This window comes from Oncorhynchus keta, chromosome 2 (assembly GCF_023373465.1).
Source record: "Oncorhynchus keta strain PuntledgeMale-10-30-2019 chromosome 2, Oket_V2, whole genome shotgun sequence".
Taxonomy (NCBI): Eukaryota; Metazoa; Chordata; class Actinopteri; order Salmoniformes; family Salmonidae; genus Oncorhynchus; species Oncorhynchus keta.
The window spans coordinates 51665732-51685639 of NC_068422.1; the positions used below are offsets into that span (position 1 = coordinate 51665732).

General features: G+C 41.8%; 1 protein-coding gene across 1 annotated transcript; it reads right to left on the minus strand.

Moving 5' to 3' along the window:
• Positions 1-12721: 12721 nt before the first annotated feature.
• On the minus strand, positions 12722-19812 carry LOC118362096 (dorsal root ganglia homeobox protein-like). Its single transcript, XM_035742299.1, has 6 exons — positions 19755-19812; positions 18953-19056; positions 18413-18514; positions 15594-15769; positions 14968-15080; positions 12722-13128 (listed from the first exon to the last, which is right to left on the minus strand). Exons 1-6 carry the CDS (start codon positions 19810-19812, stop codon positions 12722-12724), a joined length of 960 nt encoding a protein of 319 aa, XP_035598192.1.
• Between the last annotated feature and the right edge of the window lie 96 nt (positions 19813-19908).

Here is a 19908-nt window from a genome sequence, read left to right on the forward strand (position 1 = left end):
TCAAACAAAGAACCAGCTAAAACTGAAGCATTGGCTGTCAATGATGGTCAGCAGTCAACAGCATCACCGGAACAGACCAAAAACAGGTCAAAGGTCAATGATTTCACTTAAAAGGAAGTGTTTCAGTCAAAGAAGGAGGAAAGTACAAATGAGGGAATTTCAGACTATCAAAATTATCTTAACTTGTTCTTGGAGAGAGTGAGGCAGTTTCAGACGATGACATAAGAAACCCTCAGTGGATGAAGAATGCATTTTTACTCCACAACAACCCACCCCAGTAAAAGATTAGGTAAACAGGGAAGAAGAGGCAATTATTTCCAATAACAATCTACTCACCTCAGACCAACTTCCCAATAACAATCCAGCCATTTGAAAAAGAGACTTGTCCAGCCATGGCTCCCATTGCAGATGAAAAACTTTCAGATAATAAAGCTAAATCAACTGTAACCAGCAATAAGGAAAATATTAAATTTGCTGCCCCTTGATATTCTAGAAAATGCCAGAGTTACAAAATCTGTTAAGGATAGGGTCCAGTTTCCTGAATTTCAGCCTGACTGATGTGCCCAAAGTAAACTGCCTGTTACTCAGGGCCAGAAGCCAGGATATGCATATAATTGGTAGCATTAGATAGAACGTTTCTAAAAGTGGTAAAATAGTGTTTCTAAAACTGGTAAAATAATGTCTGAGACTATAACAGAATTGATATGGCAGGTGAAAATCCTAAGGAAAATATTTTTTTAGGTCCCAGGCTCTTACAATAGGACCCATATTGCAATTCCTATGGCTTCCACTAGATTTCAACAGTCTTTATTCAAGGTTTCAGGCTTGTTTTTTGAAAAACAAGCAAAAATTTTGAGTTTTGGTGAAGGGAGCAGCTGAACAATATTAGTATTTCGGCGTGCGAGGGAGTGGGCGGGCTTTTACTAATTTTGCTTTCCTATTGACCATACTACTTTCCATATGAAATATTATAGTTTATTTACATTTTACATTTTAGTAAAGCCTTTTGTAAATTGGACAACGCAGTTACTGTAGATTAACAATAATTTAAGGTTTTTAATTATATATGATACTTGTATGTTCATGAATGTTTAATATTATGATTATTTATTTGAACTGCGCACCCTCCAATTTCACCGGATGTTGTCGGGTTGGGGTCCCGCTAGCATCCCTAAGAAGTTCTACAGAGATGTCATGGAATAGATTTTCCCTCTGAGACTGATCTCCCCATGCAATGGATGATCCTCCTGTTTATAATTATTGTTCCTCACAGGCTTTTCATAGTTTTCAGGATCTTTCTTCGTGTTTTCAGGTGGACCTCTAGCTTGCTTGCACTCAACGTTTGCCTCTGGCAGCTGTGTTTGCTGTCGAAATGGACGCTCAGCAGAGGTCAAACCGGCTAAAAATAAATAGTTGGATGAAACTCAACATCCCCTCTCCTCTTTGGGGATAGGGCTGTCTACTGCCCCCGCTGGAGTAATTGCGTGCCCATAGTAAACATAATTTTTTTTTGTCAAAAGTTGCTAATATATGCAAATAAAAAAATATTATTGAATAGAAAACACTCTAAAGCTTCTAAAACCGTTAAAAGTATGTCTGTATGTAAAGCAGAACTCTCAGGGCAGTCATTCTCCCAAACTCTCTCTTGTCATCAGAAAAGTTGGCCCAACTTTGACGTCATCGCCCCCACCCTCCCCAAGCACTTACAGGTCTGGGAACAGTCTCTCTGTCTTCAGCGCGATCTCAGCTTTCAATGGGGCTTCTCATTGTGAGAATCGCGCGCTCACGAGAGTTTTGGCAGGCCGAAACCTTTCGGTCACGCGAAAAAACAGGTCACTTTTATGCGCGCTCTGCTCCGGTCCTGTCTTTTTTCCAAGATCGATTATACAATGCATGCGTTTCTGTTCGTCCTCACGATTGCTGTACACCTTTATAACATGTTAAAGCTTGATTATGAACTTAGTTTGATAAGTTTAGTCGACATATAATATGTAAGTTTGACGTTTTGGTGCGCATCCACTTGACTTTTGGCTACATTTCAACCGAAATGTGTCGTGTTTGAGAACCGAAAGACACAGACTGCAAAACTAAACGCTGTTTTTGGTAAGTATAATTCCTTCCAGGTCTTCTGATGGAAGAACAGCAAAGGTAAGGGAATATTTATGTGGTAAATTTGGGTTTGTGTGGACTCCAAGATAGAGGAGCCATAATGCTACTTTTTGAGCGCCGACTCATAGTATAGCCTAGTGAACGAAACCTGTAACGTTAAAAATAAATGTAACACAGCGATTGCATTTAGAAGAAGTGTATATTTCTATATATATGTAGAACATGTATATTTAGTCAAAGTTTATGATGTGTATTCCTTGTTAGCTGACGTTATCTGCCGGAGCTATCGTCATTTCTCCGGACATTTGAGTAGTATAAACAGAGATTTATGGATATATATAGCATATTATTGAAAAAAACATAAATGTACTGTGTATTACTGTCATCTGATGAAGATTTCAAAAGGTTAGTGAAATTATTTTTCTTTTAATCCTGTGTTTGTTGATTGCATATTTTTTCCAACTTGGCTATGCAAATTAGCTATGTCTGCGGTGGTGGTTTGACATAAATATGTGCTATGTTTTCACCGTAAAACATTTTAGAAATCTGACTTGCTTGGTAGATAAACAAGTTGTTTATCTTTCATTTGAGCTATTGGACATGTTAATGTGTGGAGGTTAAATATTTTTAGGAATATTTTTGCGTTCCATGCGCCACCTTCCAGCTGAACGTGGGGGGGGGTGTTCCAAAATTGGAACCCTAGTCCCCTTCTGGTTAAACATGACATAACTGCAATAAATCCAACTACTCAAATAACAACCCTCCTACTAATGAAACCACCTGCAAAGCTGACCTTGCATCAGTGGAAATGACAAAGAGCAGTGTCGTTCAAGGTGGCAATGAATTAAGTGTTCAATATGGCCAAGTGGAGAATTTACACATAGACAGTAGTTGCAATCCATGTTGTATCAGGAACAAGTGAGATTGACAGCCACAAACTACTGAAAGTCATTCCGTTACTAAACATGACAATAATGTTGACATCGATAGTACAGCTATCCATGTTGTGTCAGGGGTGAGTGAGAACAACAATGTGGAAACAACAGCAAAAGAGAGAGAAAATAACCCAGCCATTCCAACAAGAGGATAAAGTGTCTTCTAAACCAGAGGTGAAATCGAGAGAACTTGCTGCCTTCTGTCCCTACTGCATCACAGACTACGCCAGACTAAGGGTGATCTCTACAGAAGAAGATTCCCCTCCTAACATGGACAGTCCAAGCTGAAAGGATGGATATTTTCAGATAATACAGACTTGCCGCAATAGCTGTCCAGTCTTTACGACTGAATAGCAAGACCACCCAGTGGCAGTGATGTCCGCAAAAGATGCATTAGCTGTGAAAGAACCAGAGGCCACAACCAGGAAATGCAACCATTTCAGAAACCAGACTAGAAACCCCTTGTTCTCTCACCAACGACCCAACCCATCCATGTCGACATGCCTGGAAAAGACCGCTTCTCCCCTTTTAGTAAGGAAACTCAATATATGGAGAAAACACATGCAACACAGGCCTCCCTGGGAGAGATCTGTAGCATGGAGAAGAGAGAGCATGATAGGAGAGAGAGAGACAGGGAAAGGAAGAAGGAAAAAAGAGGAGAGGAATATGAGACAGAGGAGCAGAGGAAAGTAGAGGAGAGGAAGATGAGACAGAGGGACGAGCAGAAGAAAGAGGAGGAGAGGAAGACGAGACAGAGGAAAAAGGAGGAGAGGAAGGCTAAACAGAGAGAGGAGTAGAGGAGAATGAGAAAGAAAGAGGAGGAGAGGAGAGAGCAACAGTGACAGAAAGAGGAGGAGAAGAAAGAGGAGGATAAGAGGCAAAACAGTGGGAAGAGGAGGATCGGAAAGAGGAGCAGAGGATAGAGCAACAGCGACAGAAAGAGGAAAAAAGAGGAGGGGAGTAAGGTAAGACAGAAAGAGGAGGAGAAGGGCGAGGATCGGAGAAGGGCGAGACAACTTGAAGAAGAGAAGATGGCGAGACAGGAAGAGGAAGAGAGAAAAGAGGAGGAGAGGAAAGAGCTACACCAGCATAGAGAGGTGGAGAAGAAAGAGGAGAAGAAGAGAGAGCAACAGAGAGAGGAGGAGAAAAAAGAGGAGGAGAGAAGGGAGGAAGACAAAGAAGAGGAGAGTTTGGTGAGACAGGGAGAGGAAGAGAGAGGAAGAGAGAACAGCTACAGAGAAAGGAGAAGAAAGAGGAGTAGAGGAGGATGAGACATAGAGAGGAGGTGAGGAGAGAGGCATAGCTGCAAGTAGAGAAGAAGAAATAGGAGGAGTGGAGGGTGAGACAGAGCAAAGAGAAGAGGATGGTAAGACAGAGAGAGTAGGACAGACGCTCTCCAGAATTACTCCATCAGCAGCCATGAGAATCAGACCAGACCCAGAGACAGAACCTTCTTGTCCCCCCAACCCTCCCCATGCAGGGGGGACCCTGAGGACTGGGAGTTCTACGGTAGACCCCACCTCCCTACCTCCTCTGCACTCCCTTCTACCCACTTCAAAACTTCCTCCCCTGGCCTGGGGGGCAATCCCATCATAATTAGAGTCAAAGGCAACATCTGCAGAGCCTCCTCTCTCACCTAGTCAGTCAAACCATGGTTTCACAAGAGCTTCGGAGAAGGATTCTGGGTGGGCTCACCGCTCTGGAGCAGATCAGACAGGGGAGATGAGGAGAGTCGTACATAAATGGCAGAGAGAGAGCGCCGACTCCCCCCCATCCGAGAGACTCAGCCTTACTCCAGGAGGAGTGTGGCTCTGGACGACGATGACTTTCGTTCAATGATCAGCAACATGTCTGGGGATGTTAAAAGTTATGCCACCAGTGTAGCCAACCTGTCTGACTTTAGGTCTGATAGGTACTCAGGATTGTACAACTCTGAGTTCGCCAGCGGGGGGGGTTATGACAGGCCAGAATCAGCTTGTAGTTTTACCCACGACGTAAGACGTCCACTGGAGAAGACACCAACTCATCCTCCTAAGAGTGAGAAGGCCTGTGGGGCGATGCACAATTGGCCTAGCGTTGTCCGGGTTAGGGAGGGTTTGGCCGGTAGGGATATCCTTGTCTCATCGCGCACCAGCGACTCCTGTGGCGGGCCGGGCGCAGTGCACGCTAACCAAGGTGTTTCCTCCGACACATTGGTGCGGCTGGTTTCCGGGTTGGATGCGCGCTGTGTTAAGAAGCAGTGCGGCTTGGTTGGGTTGTGTATCGGAGGATGCATGACTTTCAACCTTCGTCTCTCCCGAGCCCGTACGGGAGTTGTAGCGATGAAGCTAGATAGTAGCTACTAACAATTGGATGCCACAAAATTGGGGAGAAAAAGGGGTAAAAAAATAAAAAAAGAGAAAGCCCTACTGAGAGTCAAGAGGCTGCAGGACAACCTGCAGGATAAAGAAAAAGTCCACGACTGAGACCGACAGCGCTGCTGACCCAGTGGAGAAACCGGTCTGTGTGGTCGCTAGCATCCCCTCCTCACCGTTGGAACTACGATCCTCCAACCGTCAGACTCGTGAGTCCCCCCTTTTCTCTGCCCCTATCTCCCTCCCCTCGCCCCAACTTAGATCTCCAGTGTCCCCTCTTCTCCAACTGATTTACCACCTTCCCATCGCCAATCTTTCTACGCCTTCCTCCATGCCAAAGCCTTCGTCTCTTTTCCCGTGACCTCACCACATGCCTCACCCCCTGTCTCTTGCCCCCGAGTTCAGTGTGCCCTCCTCAGACCCAGCCACAGAGTTATCCCCAGTCCCTTCCCGAAGCCTCATAGACCCAACCCCAACCCCAAATGTTTCCCCCAAACACCCAGCCCCTAGGTCCTCCGGCCTGCCGGTTCTATGTGCTGTACCAGGGGTACCCCCAGAGCTACAGTACCATCCCATGCCCGTCTCCTCCCTGCCAACTCACAGGTCTCTCTCTGGGATGTCTGCCTTGGGGGCTCCTTCCCAGGGTTCACAGCCCACAGGGAAAAGTCAGGGTTGGGCAGGGTTAGGGAGAGAGGCAGGGAGAGGGCTATAGCAGCAAGGGCTATGGAGGATAGGAGGACAGAATGGAGAGAGAGACATAAGGACAGAGCATATGGACAGAGCTACACCCAAGCACAGACACCTTACATGGACATGGCTCATAACACACACACTGCCCATGATACACACACAGTGTACGACACACACACTGCGTACGACACATACAGCCAGCTAGACAAGGGTGCAGTGTACGGGGATGATACTAACACAACCCTAATCACTCTAGAGCAGTGTTCAAGTATCAAAGACACTGATTAAAGTTGAATAACATTACATGAAATTAAATAAACTGCAGTCTTTTGAAGCGTTTGATAGCATTTAGATGCAAAAATAGAGATTTCACAGAAGCTCAATATATATTTTTAAAACATGAGTGATGCGGCTGTATATGTGACTGTTTTGTTTTCATTAGAAAATGTTTTTCTTCTTAGATTTTTTTGTAAAGTTTGTTTTATATTCCTGATGTTGATATATATTTTATATTCCTGATGTTGTAGTTTTGTAGTGAAAGTATGGATTAGACGAAGGATATGTATTATGACTGTTTTACAGAAATGTTCACCATTCCATTTCTTATTTTTTGGTATTCTTTTTTTACTGTGAATAAATGCTGTCTGCAACATTTTTGTGGTGAAATACGTCATGGTCACCTACAACTTTTGTTAATATTAGTGAATAAGTATACAATACAATGGATTTCTACAGTATTTAACAGTTTTAGTGCTGCTAGTAATTTTAGGGATGCAGTTCAACAGAATGTAAAAACTTAAGTTCTCATGAGCTACATCTATTACCAGTTTTTTTTAACCTTTATTTAACCAGGCAAGTCAGTTAAGAACAAATTTGTATTTTCAATGACGGCCTAGGAACAGTGGGTTAACTGCCTGTTCAGGGGCAGAACGACAGATTTGTACCTTGTCAGCTCGGGGATTTGAACTTGCAGCCTTCCGGTTACTAGTCCAACGCTCTAACCACTAGGCTAACCTGCCTCCCCTAATCCATGGATTAGATTATTTTTTATTCCACAATTCAGTGACTATTCTGCAACATGGTGTCATTAGAATATGTTATAATAGGGATATTTGGTGATTTTAATCAACTGTAGTTACGTCACAGAAGCTGAAATGTCTATCAAAGTGAACACAAAACTATTTATGCAAATATGCAACCACATTGTGTGGATGTGAAAAAAGCTGATTTGGATCTTGACGTTTGGTAGATTTGATTTCACTAAATAGATCAACATTTCTGCAATGAGAACGGTGTACAGGGTTTTTCTCTTACTGTGAGTAATATAGTGTGAGACGGACTTTTGCAGACAAAATAAAACTTACTTGACTCTATCAACTTTCTTTGTCAGTATTTTGGGTGTCTTTCAGAAGCACTTTGTAAATAAGCAAATATTAAAGACAAAATCTAAACAAAATATGTGTTGTTGGTTGGTATTGCTCTTGTTGTTGACATAATTGGTTGTCTATTCACTGTTGATGGACTCAGCAGCTGACTAAGATACCACCTAGTGGACGTGATCAGTATGTAACCATGATCCTCCTCTCTCCTCCCCTCCTTAAGGAAAGAACGGACCCTTATTTTCAATTTTCCCCTAAGATTACATAGCCAAATCTAACTGCCTGTAGCTCAGGACCTGAAGCAAGATCATTGTACGAAATTGCAACAAGCGGTTCTGTGAAAATTGAATATAATCAGAAGCCACTGCCAGATTTCAAGATAGGGCTGCGCTCAGAGTTTATTGCCTTGGCATATCGAGCTGTTAAGACACTGTTGCCCTTTGCAACCACATACCTATGTGAGAGTGGAAACTAAATACAGGCACAGACTGTGTGTGGAAAATGATTTAAGACTGAGACTCTCCAATACAACCCAACATTGGAGAGTTATGTGCATCCTTTCAAGCACACCCTTCTCATTAACCTGTGGTGAGTTATTCACAATTTTAATATAAAGGTATTAATATATGGCTAAACAAAGCTCAAAGTTATTGATTATATTATTATTTGTGCCCCGGTCATATAAGAGCTCTTTGTCATTTCCCACGAGCCCGGTTGTGACAAAAACTCACACTCATTCTTATGTTTAATAAATGTATCGTAGAGTGTGTCTGACAGGCTTGATGGCAAAAAAACAACATTTCAGAGTACGCTGACCCTGGTGCTAGAAGGTGTACGCAGCTGGAGGTTGAATGTTTGAAGGGGTACGGGACTATAAAAAGTTTGGGAACCACTGCTGTAGAGGTTTTGGTGTCCAGACCCTCCATAATCACACTTTTTGGTCTGTTTTAATACACTGTCCTCCTATATGGCCTGCAAAACGCTTCAGTCATTTCTTATAGTGCATTTATGTATGCATCTCTAAATCTGTGAGAAAGCTGGAATTCACTCCATCAATTATCACTGATTAAATTAACCCTACCGAGATGCACCCTAAAAGGCTTTAAGTTCTCAGACTTTGGTCAATTCTATAGTGGGTGAAAACAAATCTGAAGCCTAAGCTACAAATTACAAGTCCTTGCAATAAATGTGAAATATTTATTTTGATTTTGTATTGAACCTTTATTTAGGACCTATTTTACAAGCCAACAACATGACCCTCTTGGCCAGGTCTCCTTTGTAAAAGATGTCTCCTGAAAGGATAAATGCAAAATAAAAAACATTCCTTTACAATTTTCTCCCTTGCAAAATATATGTATTTTTCAATGGGATACACCAAATTAAATAAAGGATAAATAAGTCAAATATTATTTGGGTCTGACACATATATGAGGCAGGAGTCTGGTCCAGAGCAGAGAACAGGTCTGGGTCCTCTCCATGCTGAGTCAGATGCCTTCCTGTTGTTGTGTTGCTGTCAGGAGCCTATTGTTACAGCTGGCAGACATCTGACTGACAAATGCATTATTCTCTGCTGAGTTAAAATATGCTGCTGGTATACCTTCATCAGAGTTGAGTATAACTTATTCTAATTGGTTGTCTTATCTATCATCTCTGAAGCAGGAATTAAAAGCAGTAATAATGACAGTGGAATTTCAGTCTCTTCTCTGACCTTAACGGGTTGCATTACTGCCTGGTATGGAAACTGCTTGGTCCCCGACCGCAAGGCACTACAGATGGTAATGTGTACGGCCCAATACATCACCGGGGCCAAGCTTCCTGCCATCCAGGACCTCTATACCAGGCGGTGTCAGAGGAAGGCCCTAAAAATGGTCAAAAACTCCAGTCATCCTAATCATAGACTGTCCTCTCTGCTACCGCACGGCAAGCGGTACCGGAGCACCAAGTCTAGGTCCAAGAGGCTATTGAATAGCTAATCAAATGGCACCCCTCTTCTACGCTGCTGCTACTCTCTGTTATTATATATGCATAGTCAGTTTAACTTTACCTACATGTACATATTACCTCAATTACCTCGACATAGGTGCCCCCGCACATTGACTCTGTACCGGTATTTCATGTATTTCACTGTAAGGTCTACATCTGTTGTATTTGGTGCATGTGACAAATAACATTTGATTTGTTTTGAACACTGTCTGCACTGTTTCTCTCTGCCGCTGGGTAGAAGTTAGCTCTTAGGCACAGATCTAGGACCATCTTTAATACCCTTCCCCAAATCCCTGACCATTAGGGATGGAAAACATAAAACTGACCTCTGATGAGTGTCCAGGTTTGACTTCATCCTGCTGGTTGTCTCTTAGTGTGAAGTGCCCCTGGTCCAGGACATCTCTCTCTCTTTCTGTATCTCAGCATAATGTTTTCATTACTGCAACAATAGAAGCCCATTAACATGGCTGTGTAGAACAGAGTAGAATGCCTGGCCTCTGTATTCATTCTGTCAGTTTGTGTTTCCGGCTGCGCTCCAGTTAATTTATTATAACAATGCTCCACAAACTGCTGCAGGACTTATTTTAGGTGACAGAATTATCACAGATGCCATATGCACAGCGGGGATGTCAACAGCAACTTGACTTGTTTATGGCATATTAAAGCAGTGAATTATGAGTGCTATACAGAACTTATGATGATCGGAACCGTTATAAGACCAAAATCCTTTTTTTTTATGATTCAATTCCAAAACCACTGTATTCAATTTGGAGGGATTTAAATGGTTTGTCTGAATCTTTTGTGAGTTTTCGACCGTATGTCAATGTCAGCCACATGATTTAATAAATGTTCCATTTTCGGAAGCAGTGTACATTTGTTATAATAAGTATTGGTATAATAAGTACGCATAATATAACCATTGTTATAATAAGTTTACACAATATTATAATTTGCTGCTATGTCATTTTTCAAACGCATACATCTACGTATTACCATTGTATGATATGATTAATCAAGTCATCCTTGATTGGATAGTAGATATTTTGAACAATATGTGCTACAATGACTGGAGTAATGCAAAAATACAAATAAACTCGCCTGTCCTTACTGTATAAATCTGGCCAGCATGTCAAATGTTACATGAGTTACATTGCTACTTAGTTTAGATTGGAAAACACAATCACTGGTCTAAAGTTTTGAATAGAAGCATCACAATTGTATCCACATTTTAGAGTATAATAATGCACACTCAACAAAATACATGCATGGATCTTTGTTTCATATGAGGTTTTACTTGTTTTGTTTACAAAGTGTAAAACAAAATAAGCCAGAGAGAATTCTTGCTCATACAAACACATTAACAATATAACTCAATGACTCAAAGATTCAATTAAATCTTCACTTTATTCATTTATATGAACTATGCACAGCATGCAGTCGATTTCAGTGTGAAAGACAAGAGAGAAAGAGAAAGAGATGAAAGAAAGATACAGGGGGAAATAGAGAGATGGATAGAAAGGGAGATACAGAATGAGAGGAGAGAGAGAGGAATAGAGAGAGAAAATAAAAGTGTGAGTGCTCCATCCTGGCCTTCTGACATTATCTCCCTTCTCCATGTCACCAGGGTGTCTGCTTCATAATGAATTATTAACCCAGTACTTTGTGGTAATACACAATTCACCATCAATTATTAATGCTATTTTGTGTGTAGTTTGCTTAATTGTGTTATTGACTAACAAAAGTGATTTCCTGAAAAGGACGCAAATTGAATCAGACTAAGTTCTGGTCTCTATGTGCTCTCTCTCGCTGTAGTTAAACATTCTCAATCTGATCTGGGGAAAAGTAAAAAATAAAATAAATAAATAAAATTATTAATTAATGAATTAATAAGCAATTGCTGATGAACCATGAAGGAGGCTCTGGGTGTTTAAAAAAGTGTTTTGTAAATGTACATTTAGGCATAAATAATTAGCATGTATCATGTTCAATGGGTTATTGAAACCTGACAATGCATCTCATGAGAGAGAGAGAGAGAGTGGAAGGCATGTGAGAGAGAGGGAGAGAGAGAGGGGGAGGCATGTGAGAGAGAGGGAGAGAGAGAGGGGGAGGCATGTGAGAGAGAGGGAGAGAGAGAGGGGGAGCCATGTGAGAGAGAGGGAGAGGTGGAGAAGGCTAGAGAGAGGCAGTAAGAGACAGAGAGTGAGAGAGGGAGAGAGAGAGAAAAGAAAAGCAGTGAGTGGCGTTGGCGTTCCTAAAAGTAAATAAATAATAAGAACAATGATCGCTCTCGTCTCTCCAGCTTTAAGGGAAGCTGATGAATAATGGATAGGAGCAGATGGCTGTGGCGAGAGGCAACAGGAGAGAATACATCTTTAATTGTTTTAGACAACAGGACTAAAGTGATCTGGGTTCGGCTAACGCTATTAACACTACAGAAGTGCTAAAAGACTGAATAAATATTAGCAACAGCCCTGATATCAACACAACTGTTGTATCATATCTATTAGCCAAGGGACAGCGAAGCAACATCAGCTTCAACTGATGTGAAAATGTATATGTTGATTCATGTGCACTGTCTCTGTCAGTTAAACAAGATAAATAAATAATTAGTTGCAGTTCTCTCTGGTCGCTAGCCTAAAAACCTGAACAATAATGACCATAGCTCCAATGAAACAATGGAATCGTCAATATTTCACATTGTGTTTTACATGTGGTAATAAGAATACAAACATAACATGTTACATTGTCTGGTGACGTTCTGTAACACAATACTCTAATAATACACAAGGAGGAATGTGTAGCCAAGGTGAGAGAGAAAGAGAAATGCCTCAGATTCACATCAGCCAGGGTCTCTGTTCACACACGCACAAGCACACGCACACGCACACGCACACAAACACACACATACACACACACACAATGTATTCAAGTTATCCCTTACAAAGAGACCATATAGAGTGCATTATAAAGGTTCAGCAACAGCCCACGGCATTCAGCAATATTCACCAACAATAAATAAATCACAATCAAATAAATATCTTGATAGTTAAATCCATATAGTGTGATATCTGGGCACCCACTCCTCACCCTGTTCCAGTAGGAATAGGTCCATATTTGTGCTTTAGGGGGAGTAGGGAGAGGGAAAGTGGTCATAACAACACAGGCACAGTCACACTACAGGAGTTAAAGTCCCAGTCCGTACATCTGTCTGTACATCCTCACTGTGTCCGTACGTCTGTTTCCTCTTGGCAGCGAACACAGACACACACACTCACTTTTTCTCCAGTGGTTCCTTGGGGCAGAGGGGGTGCATGTCAGACCCTCTACCCTGAGTCGGGGCCTTGGAGCCTGGGCTGAGAGTAAGTCCGCCCCCTGCTCCTCCCCCCACGGCTCCAGAAACACCAGACACTGATCCAGATATGACTCCCAGGGCAGGTTCCATCCTGGGCCTTTTCAACCCATCCCCGGATACCCCGACCCTGGGCAGGCCTCCTACTCCAGCGCCATGCCCATGGCCATTCCCCAGCAGGTTGGCTGACTGCAGGACGGCCTCGGAGTGCTCACGGGCCTTCATCCGCAGGGCTGCCACGCTGGCTGTACGGTTACCCTGACAACCGTAGGGGGGCAAGAAGGACAGGCCCATGGGGTCAGGAACACAGCAAGAGCACAGACCACCTCCTGGTTATACACACACACACACACACACACACACACACACACACACACACACACACACACACACACACACACAAATAATTAAACACACAGGTCTGGGTCAGGAAATTGTTTTCGGGTGTCTTACAAATACAGTAGGGTATGTCTATCCTTACCACCACCATCATCATCATCACCATCACCTGCCTCCTTCTCTCCTCTTATCATTCGTTGTGTTAACTGTTAAGGTTACTACCAGCTTCTCTCCGTCGATTTACGTGCAGATATAGATATATACACCATATATACAAAACTGTGGACCCCTTCATATTGGTGGATTCAGCTATTTCAGCCACACCCATTGCTGACAGGTGTATAAAATCTAGCACACAGCCATGTAATCTCCATAGACAAACATTGGCAGGAGAATGGTCTTACTGAATAGCTCAGTGACTTTCAACGTGGCATTGTCAAAGGATACCAGCTTTCAAACAAGTCAGTGCGTCAAATTTATGCCTAGCTAGAACTGCACCGGTCAACTGTAAGTGCTGTTATTGTGAAGCAGAAACGTCTAGAAGCAACAATGGCTGAGCCGCGAAGTGGTAGGCCATACAAGCTGAAAGAACGGGACCGCCGAGTTCTGCATAACTTGTAAAAATCGGCTGTCCTCAGTTGCAACAGTCACTACCAAGTTCCAAACTGCCTCTGGAAGCAATGTAAGCACAATAACTGTTCGTCTGGAGCTTCATGAAATGGGTTTCCATGGCCGAGCAGCCTCACATAAGCCTAAAATCACCATGCGCAATGACAAGCGTCAGCTTGATTGGTGTAAAGCTCCCCGCCATTGGACTCACACTTCACCATCTGGCAGTCCGACGGATGAATATGGGTTTGGCGGATGCCAGGAGAACGCTACCTGCCGAATGCATAGTGCCAACTGTAAAGTTTGGTGGAGGAGGAATAATGGTCTGGAGCTGTTTTTCATGGTTCGGACTAGGCCCCTTAGTTCCAGTGAAGGGAAATCTTAACCCTTCATCATACATTCTAGATGATTCTGCACTTCCAACTTCGTGGCAACAGTTTTGGGAACGCCCTTTCCTGTTCCAGCATGACAATTCAACTGTGCACAAAGCGAGGACTGCCCATGATTTTGGAATGAGATGTTCAACGAACAGAAGTCCACATACTTTTGGTCCTATATTATATATTATATTGACGGTTTAGTGTAAAACATTATCCCAGTTTGATATGCTGCTTGTGTATTCATTCCAATATCGGCTCAAAATAGAGCGTCATCGTGTTTAGTTCACACAGAAAAAAGCACGTCTAGCTAGTTGGCTACAGTAGGTTCTACCATTTCACAATAGCCTGGAATAACCAGTTATTACTTCTAAACAAAATAGCTTTTTGGGTGGATTCTTGTTGTTTGGTTTACTGTTTGAACAGTTGCTGAGATTACATTTGGTTTTCAATGCAAAATACACTACTTTGATGAATAGCCTATATAGCCTATATATCAGATCAAGGAATCAAGCGACAACACTGCACCCACAGCTGCGGAAGGAATGATATGGAGCATCTCAAATTTCAGGTAGTACAAAAGTATGTTGAGTGCCGCAGCGTATATAAAAGGAGCTGCCCATTTTGTGATGAAAAACAAATAATATAATAATAATATATGCCATTTAGCAGACACTTTTATCCAAAGCGACTTACAGTCATGTGTGCATACATTCTACGTATGGGTGGTCCCGGGAATCGAACCCACTACCCTGGCGTTACAAGCGCCATGCTCTACCAACTGAGCTACAGAAGGACCACAACAACAATGCAACACTGTGCTATGTTCTGAATCTTGCGTACCCTTCATTGTGGCAACATGCGACAGCGCCTGGGCATAGGTGGCTGAGTTCAGGAGGGTCCCTGGTAGACAGGATGGGAAGAACGGCCCACCAGAACCTACTGCTCGGTTTATACTGGGGGAGAGAGAGGTTTGAGGTTAGTTTAAAATGACTCAGAGCAGAGATAAGAGATTATGGTTATCCTGCAACTGAAAGAAAGTGAAGAGGAGTGAGGAGGAGAGAGCAGGGGAAGATGAGTGGGTTACCATTTGTGGTGAATTAATCATGTGTGGAAGGTCCGATGTAAACAACAAGCAAATAAATGTGATCTGCAATTTCAGCACCATGGACAGCTGCACACTCAGACTCCTGTGATCTGTTGTTCAGCACCAAGTAACAGTGGACAGCTGCCATGAGGTACAGCTGCAACATTACTGGCCACAGGGAGAGTGAGATTTCATCACCATGGACAGTGGCTAAATCAGAATCCTCAAATTCAGGCATTCAATACCCCATGACAGTGAACAGTGTCAACGTCACCGGCCACTGGTAAACACTTGTAATGGGAGAAGAGGCCTAACTCTGAAGGGGAACACTCCCCAGAAACTCATCTCTGTCCCCATATATGTCCCATCCCTGTTCTCTCACCTCTGCTGCATCTCCAGAGGTTCCTTCTGTTTCCTACTCTGGTCCACAGGAGACTGGGAGTTCAGACTCCTGGACGGAGGAGGGCCTCCCTCGTTAATCTGCTCCTTACCTCCGTCGGGGTCTGTACTCCCTCTCTGAGTCTTCCTCCACTTGGCCCTACGATTCTGGAACCACACCTATACAGGAGGAGAGGAGGAAAAAACGAAATGTCGCTCTCTCCTTTGTGCAATTTAAAGTAGTCTAATGAATACCTGCTTTTGTATGTTGACGTGTTGTATAGTCTCATCGAGATAAAATCAATTTTCAAAAGAGACACTGACCAGAATCTTTGTATTTATGCACCCAGGAGTGGAAGGTATGATACAGTCGGTCAGAAAATTGACAGATTTCATGAATCATGTCTCTGCACTGAACTATGGTGATTTAACTATCTTATTATCCAATGTATAAAAACAAATGTCATTTTTGTTTCATGATAATATAAACGTATAGAAGTCCCTGTGTTTGTGTGCATGTGTGTGCATGTGTGTGTGTTGGACTAAAGCTCTCTGCCTGAATGACTTTGCACTGCAACTTCTCCCAAACTTCACCCACCCATAGTCTCCAGCCCGATACATACTGCCAACTACTATATCCTAATTGAATGAAGGTCATTTCCTATAACAACATTTAATTGAGCAATTTTTCATTATCATATTTTAATGACTTCCCAATAACAGTTGGGTGCCTGAGTGAGAGAACTGTGATTAAGTCGTTTATTCCCCTATTTAGTGATTGTTTGACAACATCAGATTCGATTAAGACTGCGCTCGCGCACGCATTAATCATGATGTGTGTGAATGGAATGGGTTGGACGGGAGTGCGATTCAGAACGACTGCATGCAACCTGCACGCGGGACAGAACAGTCACTATTGTGTGACGAGCCGAGGTACAATGATGTCAGCATCCAAACAAAACGAATCGCATTCAGTCGATATAAAAGAAAAGGACAACAGTTTGGTTTAGTGACAGGACAACAATATGGCGGCTTGCTGTCATTGTGAGACTACTATCTCACCCCTGCACCTTACAGCACCTTACAGCTAAGAGTCGTGATCCCGTCCCTCTGAATGGCCGGTAATTGCTACATTAATCTCCATTTGGCTGCTGCTTTAAGGAGGGGGGAAATCCATTGACATGCACATAAAGACAAGCCATCCAACACTACAACAGAAAAGGACATTTATTTTCTAATAATAATGTCCCTGTATGCTGCATCCGATTCATGTTCAGATTTAATAATAAGAATGCTGTAATCGGATTAGAACAGAATAATTTGTTTACAATCCCTAATTTACAGCTCGGGATTCTATTATGCAGCGCGCTGTCGGCTTTAAGCGATAGTAAGATGACCCAGGGGAAGCAAAGCCTAACTATTATATTTCCTACAATTAGATCTGCGCTCACAACAAACCCCAAAAGCAAATCAGGAATGCATGGAATTACATACAGGACACACTGAATTCAATTACAACTGAACAAGTTTATAACCACGCATATGTGGAGGGCAGGGGCAGAATATATATGGACACATTTTTTAATAATGTTAAGGTGTGTTTGTGTATGTGCGTGTGTGTGGCTGCAAGCGTGCACATCCTTAATGCTGTCTTAAAATGTTGATCTACTGCTCTTTAAAAGCATCCCTTTATGCTTATTTTTTTACGAGCCATGGAAATGGACACACATGGATGATGTCTTTTTTGTTAGCCTTTGAGATGTCGACAAATTAGTGAAGAACATTATCGCTGGTTAATTATGAATGACCGATTAATCAATTTAATCTCATATTCACCATTATGTTGATGTTATTAAAACGTTTTAAATGTAACTAAATGTAATCGAAAATGTAATCTACTTAATCCCCAAAAGTAATAATTTATCATGAGAGGGCCATTAACAATAACTAGTAATGCTGCATACTCCAAGAAAGGTTAAAATCTCACCTTTCTGGTAAAAAAAGTTATACATTGCCAGTGTGTAGTCACTTTTGGGGACACAAGCTCAAGTACACAGCACATATTTGATAAAAATATGAAATATGAAATATTTTATGATGTACTTCCTATTCAACAAAACTGTACGAATAAGACTTCAAATGACTTATTTCTGTTCTAAATATAATAGAATACATTTATAAAATGATAAACTATAATTTCACCTTCCATAAAACTGTAAAATACATATTTGTTTATTTATTGTTAGAGAAAAAGTATTTCTTGATCAAAACATCTACCCCCATAGCTGTGAACACCTCACAGAGCTCTAGCTTGGCTTCCTGAACTTGGTAGGAACTCACCTTTCAGCTCATATTAATCTTGTCCATCTATGACAAACAGAAAGTGTATTTTGTTTAAAATCTAGTATTATTTTATATTACTGGCCATAAATCGATCTCTGAATGTGCTGCAGCAACGCAATCACTCTCTTCCACTGCATTATGATGAAAGGTTTAGAGGCATATATTAATAGTGGCTTTGACATAGGGTTCAGCCTGGAGTTGATGGACAGTTAAATGGTAGGAGGAACATCCCAGCTTCAAGTGGTGTCAGATTTCACATCCTGCTATACACCATATATATGTGTCTGTGAGAATCATGGCTACTGCTCTATGCAAGCCATGCCAATTTATGATGTCCACAGATTGATTTATAAGTGAAAATGTCGGTCGGAACTGGTAGCAGAACCATGCAGGTCCCCAAAACAGGGGACTTTAGATCGAAGTGGATAAATGATTAAGGCGTATCAAGACAATGACAGAGTGCCTTGTGTGTGTGCTCACCTGGACACGTGCCTCAGTCAGGTTGATCTTCATGGCCAGTTCCTCACGTGTGAAAACATCGGGGTAGTGAGTCTGCGTGAACACAGCCTCCAAAGCCTCCAACTGAGAAAGGGGAACATTTTATATGCTGTTTTAAAGTTATGCGAGTTTATTATTCATATTCATAATACTACACACAATTGTATATTTTGGTGTGATGGTTTTTGAACGAAATCTACAAAATGTTTGTTTTTGTAAGTAGTCTAGCCTACTTTTAGAGGCAAAAGATGACTAGCCTAACTAGGCAAAATGCTAACAAAATGCTATTAACTAAAATAACTGAAAGCAATAAGGAAGTGATACATTTTATTTTTATGTCGGAAATAATGTTAAGCATCATCATAATAATCGTTATCAACATTATTATGGAAAATGAAATGTGTGTAGCCTAGCTAGCTTGACACATGGTTTTGTTCACACAGTTCGTTATAACAACGTAGTCTACAGAGTTACATTTCTAAGCAGTTCAAAGCAGTCCAGAGTTTTATAATTGGTTGCTACCTGTTGCAGTGTAAATGTTGTTCTATTTCTACGCTGTTTCCTCCGCAGAAAGCCGTCATCAAAATCACCTGCTGATGAATGGTTGGGAAACCCGTTGGTGTTCACTGGAAACATAACAACATCATCTAAGAAATGTTCCAATAAAAATACTTGTCGGTATAAACAAATAAACAAAAACCTGACGTGGACACACTTAAATGAACAAAATACTAATTAAGCAGTTGTTGTAAGTTAAGTTGTTGTTATTTTTAGGATGTGAATAAATAGGATGGCCCATTGAAACGAACTATGATCTAGTGTATTCATGTTATTAGAGCCATGAAAACATTGATGTCCCGGTCTGAGAGGCATGACACTAAAACATGTGGCTGCAGATGGGACAACACACCTGCCTCAGCCCCGGGGCTATAGCTATATATATATATATATATATATATATATATATATATATATATATATATATATATATATATATATATATATATATACACACACACACACACACACACACACACTAACACACACACACACACACACACACACACACACACACACACACACACACACACACACACACACACACACACACACACACACACACACACACACACACACACACACACACACACACACACACACACACACATACAGATATTAAACTTGATTGCAAAGATAGAGTTGTAGACTGAAGTAGTTATAAGCCCTCTTTTCCCAGGTAAAACCACTGTCAACACGTTCTAGCTTATCTATGGCGACTCAGCCAAAAGTTGCTGCATTTTAGGCTATAGTTTAGCCTACTTACATGTATTAGTCCGACAACATTCTCCATCCAGCTGAGGGGGACAGTGGAAGTAAAACATTATGGTTTTCGAGGTGGCTTCGTTTATCTGTGGTTCTGTGTGGACAAAAGTCCGATGTCACGGAGAAATCTGAAAATAAGCCAAATCATTTCAGTT

Bases quoted from the DNA above. Each gene is read 5' to 3' on its own strand.
- LOC118362096 (XM_035742299.1), bottom strand. From the start codon at position 19,812: ATGTTTTACTTCCACTGTCCCCCTCAGCTGGATGGAGAATGTTGTCGG. The intron at 19,057-19,754 runs GTAAGTAGGCTA...TTATGTTTCCAG, and splicing joins ATGTTGTCGGACTAATACAT to TGAACACCAACGGGTTTCCC. The intron at 13,129-14,967 runs GTACGCAAGATT...GTGTATAACCAG, and splicing joins GCATGTTGCCACAATGAAGG to GAGGTGGTCTGTGCTCTTGC.